We start from the raw sequence: 9,280 nt of genomic DNA, 5'->3' as shown, positions 1-9,280 counted from the left end.
AGAGAGAGACAGAGAGAGACAGAGAGAGACAGAGAGAGACAGAGAGACAGAGACAGAGAGAGAGACAGAGAGACAGAGAGAGACAGAGAGACAGAGAGAGACAGAGAGAGAGAGACACAGAGAGAGAGAGACAGAGAGAGAGACAGAGAGAGAGAGAGAGAGACAGAGAGAGACAGAGAGATAGAGAGAGAGACAGAGAGACAGAGAGAAAGAGAAACAGAGAGAAAGTCAAATGGCAAGGAATTGAGTAGAAAGTGGGTAGTGAGAAACTGGAAACATCAGTTGTAAACAACTTTTTTTCCCTAAGAAATCTGACAGTGAAGGTGGGGAGAACCTAACCTTTGAGCTCTAGATGCTTGGATAAGCAAGACCTCTGAGTTTGGCACCCTCCTAGAAGACTATGAATTTTTACTTTTCTGGCCATATTTATTACAGATTACTTATACTATCCCAATCATCAAAACAACAATGCATTTTTAATGCGATGGGCTTTGCCTGGCCTCCCGTGCACCCCTAGATAGCATCTGGTTAATAGCCAGCTTCTTCCTGCTTCAGTTCTCCCAGCATGAAGAATTCCACTCTGCTAAATGAGCACACCAAGGGTTTTCTTGCCCCCTTCACCTCTTTTCCCAAAGGAACATTTGATAAACATGTTGTAAATTTTGACGCTTTACCCCTCAAAGATGCCCTTGTCAAGATATCAGATGTTGTCTAACTTAGAATACACATTTTGGGCTGAGAAATTGTGATTGGTCTCATTGTTAAAAAACTCTCCCTCACTTATTGGCATGCCAACTGAGCTAAATAGAGCTGAGATGAATGCAAGGCTATTTTTGGTGCCTCCTCTAGGATTTCACGCACACTGTGTATTTTGCATCATTTTAATACTTGGGCATACTAAGGAGTCTGAGGCAAACACTCGTTTGTAAATGTTACAGCCTGCCAAGCTTGGGTGGGTGTTTTGCAGGGTGACGTTTTTCATCTCACATGATTACTTTTGGCAACAGCCAGATTGGGGAAAGATTGCATTTTTTAAAAGCTGGAAACAAAGTGTTCAGTTTGTTAGAAAGGCGGGCTCTCAACTCACCTTTATCCTGTCCATACAGGCTTCCATTTTCAGCTGCTCCACAGCTTTTCGGGCTTGAGAGATACTGGTTGTGCTGTTATTAGACATGCCTTCTTTCATTCTCTTTTCCCAGAAACTGTCAAAGTCAGAGAATTAGAAAGATGTAAATGTCAGTGAGTAGAACACAACGTGTCTATTATCTCCAGATTGTAAACAAGCGATAAAAGTAATGTTTCATCCTCCTAAAAGAATAGGAATAGTATGACCAATCAGTATAGTACTGACCAAATGCCACGAAATTCCTTGAGACAGTCTCTCAGTACCTGGTTGTCTCTCAATGCTGGGCACTGTCAATTAATGAGAACAGAAAGTTCAAATCCCTAATTGACATCCTCTAGTACTACTATTATAATTGACTATATAAGCTATAAACCCAAATGTTCTGTTATTTCAATAGCATTTTTAAAATCAATCATGTCCTTCATTGTGTTACTGAGGCAATAATTTTAGAGAGTTGTCTTTAAATAATGTCATACATACATGCATGTACAAACATGCACACCATTAGAAACACCAATTACCTTTCCTTTCTAAAAAGAGAGAAGATATTCTCAGTGACCTGGCTGGTTATTGAAGTTACAAGACAATTACTGGCTAGTGGATACATGAGGGAATCTTATTAAAAACTATCTATCTGTCTATCTCGTCTGCCTGTTAGTTCTTCCATCTATCTATTTTTCTATCTATCTATCTATCTATCTGTCTGTCTGTCTGTCTGTCTGTCTGTCTGTCTGTCTATCATCTATATCCATCTATTTCCTATACCAGTCTACTGAAACTGTTAGATCAACAGTCATCAGTGACCAAGTTCAATGGCCTTTTTTTCAGTCCTCATCCTTCTTGATCTCTCTGCCCAGCCGTTAGGGATAATTTCTCTATCTTGGCTTTAGAGTCACCACACTTTCCTGGCCCCCAAACAGATGAAGGTAATGCCAAGTGCTCCATGGTGGCATATTTATAAAGCATATGCTCTGACTTATACTTATTGCATCTAATGAGAACCATTTGGAGAGAGCCATCATAATTAAAGGCTCAGAGAGAGTAGGAAGCTGACCAAAGACAAATCTGCTATGTTGTGTAAGGAACAAAAATAATTTCTAATCACTACACAGCAAGGGGTAGGAAGGTATTATCCTGGTATCCATGCCAGTCTTTTTCCTCTGGATCTTTCATTCTTCAGGCAACTACTTTGTTTAGGCAGTGTGTGATGTAGTACAGAATGGTCAAGCTTTGCCCCGGGGAGGCTAAATTCCGATGGGGCACTGATAGACCTTTCAGTTCCTCAGCAACATAGCAACAACTGAACTTAGCACCCAGTTTGCAAAAATAATTAATTACTTTTAAAAATATATTTTAAAAATTTATTTCATTATACATTTCCCAATTACAAGTAATTTTTTAAACATTCATTTAAAACATTTAAAGTTCCACATTCCCTCCCTCCTTCCTGCCCCTCCCTGACCCAAGAAAAATTAATTTCAATAGGAAACTACTGATGCTTCTTCCCTCCTCAGCACCCTTGTTCCCCTCAGACTCCCAGAGCCTCCAGGGCAATGGCCTCAAGTTTTCCCAGAACTTCCATTGGCCCCTTCCCCGCGAATGAATTGAGGTCACATTGCCACTTGTCTCCGGCATTTTTTTTTCTTCTTGTCCTAGTAGCAAAAATTGATAGGTACCTAGCTTGCTCTCCCAGTCGTAAGAGTCTGAGTTTTGAAAAAAAAAAGCCAGGTATTCTAAGAGGCAGACTAAGGAAGGAGAGCATTCCAGGCATGGGGGGAATAACCGAAGTAAGAAGTCACAAGGCCGAGAGATGTAGCTTCTTGTGTGAAGAACAGCAAAGGAGGCCAATGTGGTTGGACCACAGAGTATACATAGGGATGATTGCGAAGACAGGAAGGAGGCATGTTGTGAAGAGCTTAAAATGACAGGTAAAGGGAAGCCACTAGAGTTTATTGAGGGAAATGGGATGGAGTGATAGAGACAGACCTGTACTTTAGTAAAGTTGTATGAAGAAACAAACTGATGGGAACAGAAAGGAGTAGGGAGAGATCTGAGGCAAGAAGTCCAGTTTATGAGGCTATTGAAATAGTCGATGTGAGAAGTAATTAAGTCTTAAACTAGGGTGGTGGTTGTGTAAGTGGAGAGATAGGGTTGTATCTGAAAGAAATTGTGGAGAAACAGTAAGATGTGGCAACTGATAGGCTTTGTGGGGTGAGTGAGAGTGAGGAGTCAAGAATGACACCAAGAATGAGAGCCTGGGTGTCTGGAGAGATGGTGGTACCTTTGGCAACAACAGGGAAGCTTAAATGATGGTGGGCTTTGGAAAAAAAAGATAAATTCTATTTTGAATGTGTGGAGTTTGAGATGCCTACTAGACCTTCCATTTGAAATGTCCAATAGGCAGTTGGTGAGTTGGTGATGTGATAGGACAGAGACCAGGGTTGGCTGGATATACTGATCTGGAAATCTTTTGTGTAGAAATGATACTTGAACCCACGGGTGCTGATGAGGTGAACAAATGAGAGAGTATAGAGAGAAAAGGGAAGAGAACACAGGACAGAGTCTTCAGGGATATCAGCAATTAGTGTTATGACATGGATTAACATCCAGCAAGGGAAGCAGACAGATGGGCAAGAGGAAAAACAAAGGAGAGAAGTGTCAGATGTTATAGAGGAGTCAAGAAGGATGAGGACTGAGAAGAGATCATTAGATTTGGCAATTAAAAGATTAGTGATAACTTTGAAAAAGCCGTTTCAGTTGAATGATGTTGGAAGTCAGATTGCTAAGCATTTCAAAGAAAGGTGGAGGGTGGTAGAAGTGGAGAAATTGATTATAGATGACTTTTTAAAGGAATGTAGTTGATAAGGGGAGGAGAGCTATAGAATGAGGGAAGGCAGAATCTAGTACGTTTTTTTTTTAAACATAAAGGCAGCTTAGATGTGTTTTTGGCAGCATGTGGACTATTGTATTTAGCTCTGGGCATCACAGCTTAGCACAGCCATTGATAAACTGCAGTGTCCAGAGAATGACAACCAGGGCCGTGAAAGACCTCAAGCTCACATTGTATGAGATTCTTTCAAAAGAAGTGGGCATCTTTAACCTAGAGATGAGAAGATATTGTAATAATAATAATGACTAACATCTATATAATACCTTGAGGTTTGCTAAGAACTTTTTAAAAATGATCTCATTTTAACCTCACAATGATTCTGGGAAGTAGGAACTGTTATTATCTCTCATTTTATATATGGGGGAAACTGAGGCCAAGAAACAAAAATGGATACTTGCCCAGGCTCACACAGCTAGTATCTGAGACTGAATTTGAATTTGAGTCTCCCTAGCATTCCATTCATTGCACAACATAACTGTGTTTTGTGGAAGGTGGGCATTATAGTTCTCTTCAAGTATCTGGAGGGTTGTCATGTGGAAGAAAGATTAGATTTTTGTTTTGCTTGGCCCTAGAAGACAGAACTTCCTAATGCTTTGAGTTGCCCACAGTATAATGGGCTGTAATGGGAGTCTTTGTAGTTCTTTAAACAAAGGCTCTCATACTTGTTGAGGAGGCTTGAGTACGGGGATCCTAATGGATGACTTCTGAGGTCACTTCTAACTCTGTAATGCTATAATTTATCTTAAAGACTGAGGGAGATTCCAAAGATGAGGCTGAAAAGTCCAACTCTGCATCTGCACAGGATACAAAAATTTAATCACTTCTCATTACTGTCAACTCATCAACACTCACTCAGTTTGTAGGATGTTAATTTATTTTCCTTTGTTGTATTATTATCCAACTTTTTCTTTAGCTGTTCTTATACATTTGTGTATACAGATTCTGTCCCTATAACCAGACTCCCAGGACCCCATCTTTTATTTCCTTCCAATTTCCCATAGTTCTTTGTACACAGGAGGAATTCAATTAATTTTTTCTTGTCTAGGACCATAAAATGTAAGATCTAGAAGGGGCCACAAAGAGAAACAAGTACAAGCTAGCTTTAGAGATGATGTTTAGACCCCGAGAAATGGAATGATTTGTGCCAGATCACATAGATATTTAGTGGCAGAGTCAAGCCTAGGACCTAAGCCCAGTGATTTCTTACAACTATGCTCAAGGACCTCTACTCCTCTAGGGATGCATGCAGCATGCACATACACTCATGTGGGAGAATGCAAGAAAGCCTACTCCACTGAATTACTGGAGGGATTCTCTTGTCTTCATTGCTTTTCTCCCTCTGATCTCTCCCCACCCCACCACTCTAGCTGTACTAGGGTGTTTCATAGTGGGATGATTTCTAGCATTCCCCTTTGGATCCCTATTATCTTCTGTTGTGGACTAGGCCAAATAGAATGATGTGAAGTGGTAAAAAAAAAAGAAAACTAGGTGAGTCTGGCTAGCTGGTTATAAAAAAATCTGAGACTCTTCCTATCCTCTCTCTTCCACATACATCCTTCAGGTTGCATCTTGCCCTTTCCTGACATATCCAATTTGCTTTTCCCATTCAAGGTTTCCTTTGGTCTTCATTTGAACCAGAAGTCACCATTTAACAGAGTTGGAGGAAGTACAGACTAGGATTTGCCTGCAGCAAGTTCCAAATTCTAGTAAGGATGGCTTTGCCACAGCTCTTCCTCTATCATCCTCCCCCAGCATCCACACTGTGAACTGGGGTCATGTCAAGTGGGACAAGTGTCCCATAGGAAGGTTCTGCCCCCATGAGGAGGGGGACTGAAATGCTATAAAGAGATGATTGACAGCCCAGCTTCTGCCACAGGGACCTGAAGTGGGGGCAGCAAGACAGACACTCACTAGGCTTGAGACCAAGAGCATGGCCAAAAGAAGAATGGAGTGAATGAAAGGGAATGGCTCCTTCCATATTCACATTCCATACTCACTGGCAAGAAACATGTGGACCTTAGGGACTGTTTTATGGTCTGGGTCCCAAACATGTCAGCTTTCTTACCTGTTGTCAGGGCAGGTCCAGTGACCTGGAACAAGTGGATCACAGGGAGTTGGAGGTACACAAGTTATTGACGCAGATCCACAGGTTGAACCCGTCTATGATCAATGCTGAATCAGGGCTCCTAACAGGAGTCTCATCTGAAATAACAACCAAAGGGCTGGCTAGAAATGGGAAGAGAAAGCTTTCCTCTCTGAAAGTGTAAAACAAACCCAACCAAACAAAACACAAACTACTTGGCTTTTCCCCTTTCCCACAGAAATACCAGGCTTGATTGCATACTACTGCTCAAGATGGCATGTGGAGGGTTATGGAAGCAGGTGGAGCCTGGAGAGATCATAGCTCCTAGAACGTCACAGAACAGGCCCTCTCCATAGAAAATGCTCTTTTCAAAGTTACTGGTGATCTCTTGATTACCAAGCCAATTTAATGGCTTTCACTCAATCCTCATTCTTCTTGGCCGTTGACACTGTTGGCCACCCTCTTCTCTCTAGGTTTTGTGACACCACTCTATCTGGGTTCTTCTCCCATCTCTCTGATCACTCCTTTCTCAGTCTCCATGGCTGCATCTTTGTCCATGCCATGCCTACTCACCTTGTGTGTTCTTCAGGGCTCTGTCCCGAACCCCCTTCTCTTCTCCTTCTACATTGTCACTTGGTGATCTCATCAGCTCTCATGGATTCAATTAGAATCTCTAAGCTGCTTCTCAGATCTATTGATTCAGCCTTAACCCCTCTCCTAAACTCCAGACTTACTGCCTATTGGACATCTCTAGCTGGATGTCTCATAGACACCTTAAACTTGAAATGCCCAAAACAGAAATAATTCTTTTTCCTTTCAAAAACTCCCAACTTCCCAACTTCCCAATTACTATCCAGAGTACCACCATCCTCCCAGTCACTCAGATTCTCAAAGTAGGTGTCACCTTCAACTTCTCACTCTTTCTCAATCTCCCATCAAATCATTTATCAAATTCTGTCCCTTCTACATTCATTCATGTTGTTGTTTAGTTGTTTCAGTCATGTCTGACTTTTTGTGACCCCATTTGGGGTTTTCTTGGCAAAGATATTGAAGGAGTTTTCCAATTCCTTCTCCAGCTCAATCTACAGATGAGGAAACTGAGGTAAACAGGGTTAAGTGACTTGCCCAGGGTCACACAACTAGTAAGTGTCTGAGACTGGATATGAACTCAGATCTTCCTGAATCCAGGCCTGACACTATCTACTCTGTCACCTAGTGGGCCTCTTCATATTCATAACATCCCCTTCTCTCCTCCCCCATCATCTCATGGCTGGATCACTGCAATAGCCTGATGTTGGTCTCCCTGCTTCAAGTCTCTCCCTGCTCCAGTCCATTCTCCACTCAGTTGTCAAATTATCTTCGTAGAGTACAGATCTGAGCATGTCATTCCTATTCCCAGCTCCTCACCTTATTCTATAAATATCATTGGCTCCTTATCTCCAGGATAAATATAAAATTCTCTTTCATAAAATCTTTCATAACCTGCCCCCCTCCTACCGTTCTAGTCTTCTTCAACCTTACACACCTCCACATATCCAGTGACACTTTCCCCCTTACCATTCTTTGCACACAACCCTTCATCTCTTACTTCCATGCATTTTCAACGGCAGTCTCCCATGCCTAGAATTCTTTCCCTCCTCATCTCCACCTCCAGGATCATCCGGCTTCCTTCAAATTCCAACTAAAACCCCACCTTCTATAGGAAACCTTTCCTGATTCTCCTTACTGCTACTGCCTTCCCTCCAATTTATCATGTATGTATCTTGTTTATAGATCCATAGTTACCATGTTGTCTCCCCCATTAGAGTCTGATGTCCTTAAAAGACTATCTTTTGCCTTTTTTTTGTATCCCCAGTGGCATTATTAACATAATGCCTAATACACAGTAGGTACTTAATAAATGCTTGTTGACCAACTGATTCTGGAGTCTATTAGAATCTTCTTCATGGCTATAATGATCAAACCCAAAATCAGATCTAAAAAAGAATATTTCTTTTTGTAATACTTCATTAAAAGTACCCTTTCTCCTAGAGGCAGCACGATGTAGCGAAGAGAGCCTTAACCAAAGAATCCAACCACCCCTATCCCACCTTGGTCTCAAGCAAGGCATTTAACCTTGCCAAGCCTCAGTTTCTTGCCTATAAAATGGAGATATTCATTCTTGCACTTCTCATCTCTGAAAGTTGTTGACAGGAAAATGCTTTGTAAACTGTAAAGTCCTATGTAAATGTAGCTATTATTATTTAGTCTTGAAATTGGGACTATCTAAAACCCAACATGCAAAGGGGAGGTGTCCATGGCCATAGACCTACTGCAGCTCTCTCCTCTACCCATGTGGTATTCCAACTATCATTTTTTTAAAAAATGTTTTTATTGATATCTTTTCTTACATTATCATAATTTCTACCAGTATCTTCCCCCTGTCATTCCCAGAGAGCCATATAAATAATAAATAGTATTTTTTAAGATAAAAAAGAGAAAGAGGAAAAAGATCACCATAACTGATCAACATATTGAAAAAGTCTAAAAATATGTGCAATATAAAAACACTTATATATTTTTCACCTCTGCTAAAGGGTGGGGATATCTTTCCATCTCTTTTCTTTCAAGTCAGGCTTATTCTTTATAATTTTGCAGCATTAACTTTTGATTTTTTTGTGTGGTTGTTTTTTCCATTTACATTGTTGTAGTCATTATGTATGCTGCTTTCTTGGTTCTGCTTACTTCACTCTGTATCAGAGTGATATTTCCAAGCTTCTTTGTATTCATTACATCCAGCATTTTTTATGGAAAAGTAATATTCCATTATAGCCATGTACCATTGCTTGTGGAACCATTCTCCAATCAATAGTCATCTACTTTGTTTCTAATTCTTTGCTATCACATAAAGTACTACTATAGATATTTTGGTATATTGGGGATATTCTTATCAATGGTCTCCTTGGGGTATAAGTCCAATAATGGAATCTCTGTGTCGGAAGTTACGTATGGTCTATATATTTCAAAAGTAAGGATTATATTTTAGTCCCTCCTTTCCTTCCTTCCTTCCTTCCTTCCTTCCTTCCTTCCTTCCTTCCTTCCTTCCTTCCTTCCTTCCTTCCTTCCTTCCTTCTTTCCTTCTTCCTCCCTCCCTCCCTCCCTTCCTTCCTTTCTTTCTTTCTTTCTTTTGCTTTTTGCAGGG

General features: G+C 40.8%; 1 protein-coding gene and 1 long non-coding RNA gene across 3 annotated transcripts in view; one reads left to right on the top strand and one right to left on the bottom strand.

The window, feature by feature from the left end:
- Nucleotides 1-9,280, bottom strand: part of GNG4 (G protein subunit gamma 4) — an 88,728-nt gene that overhangs the window by 38,522 nt on the left and 40,926 nt on the right. Inside the window, exons 2-3 of one of the 2 annotated variants that reach the window (XM_069064825.1) lie at nt 6,082-6,218; nt 1,088-1,202 (exon numbers count right to left, since the gene is read on the bottom strand). In XM_069064825.1, the coding sequence (XP_068920926.1) occupies nt 1,088-1,186 (99 nt within the window). In that variant the 5' untranslated portion in view covers nt 1,187-1,202; nt 6,082-6,218. The remainder of the gene's footprint in view (nt 1-1,087; nt 1,203-6,081; nt 6,219-9,280) is intronic. The other variant, XM_069064826.1, reaches the window with a different exon arrangement.
- The window catches only part of LOC138143602 (uncharacterized), a 41,632-nt gene that overhangs the window by 17,408 nt on the left and 14,944 nt on the right, over nt 1-9,280 (top strand). The gene's annotated exons all lie outside the window — the stretch shown is intronic.

Source organism: Petaurus breviceps, unplaced genomic scaffold (genome assembly GCF_028583685.1).
Source record: "Petaurus breviceps papuanus isolate PSGF00001 unplaced genomic scaffold, PetGlider_PUasm1.0 90650, whole genome shotgun sequence".
Taxonomy (NCBI): Eukaryota; Metazoa; Chordata; class Mammalia; order Diprotodontia; family Petauridae; genus Petaurus; species Petaurus breviceps.
This window is presented reverse-complemented; position numbering and strand designations above follow the sequence as displayed.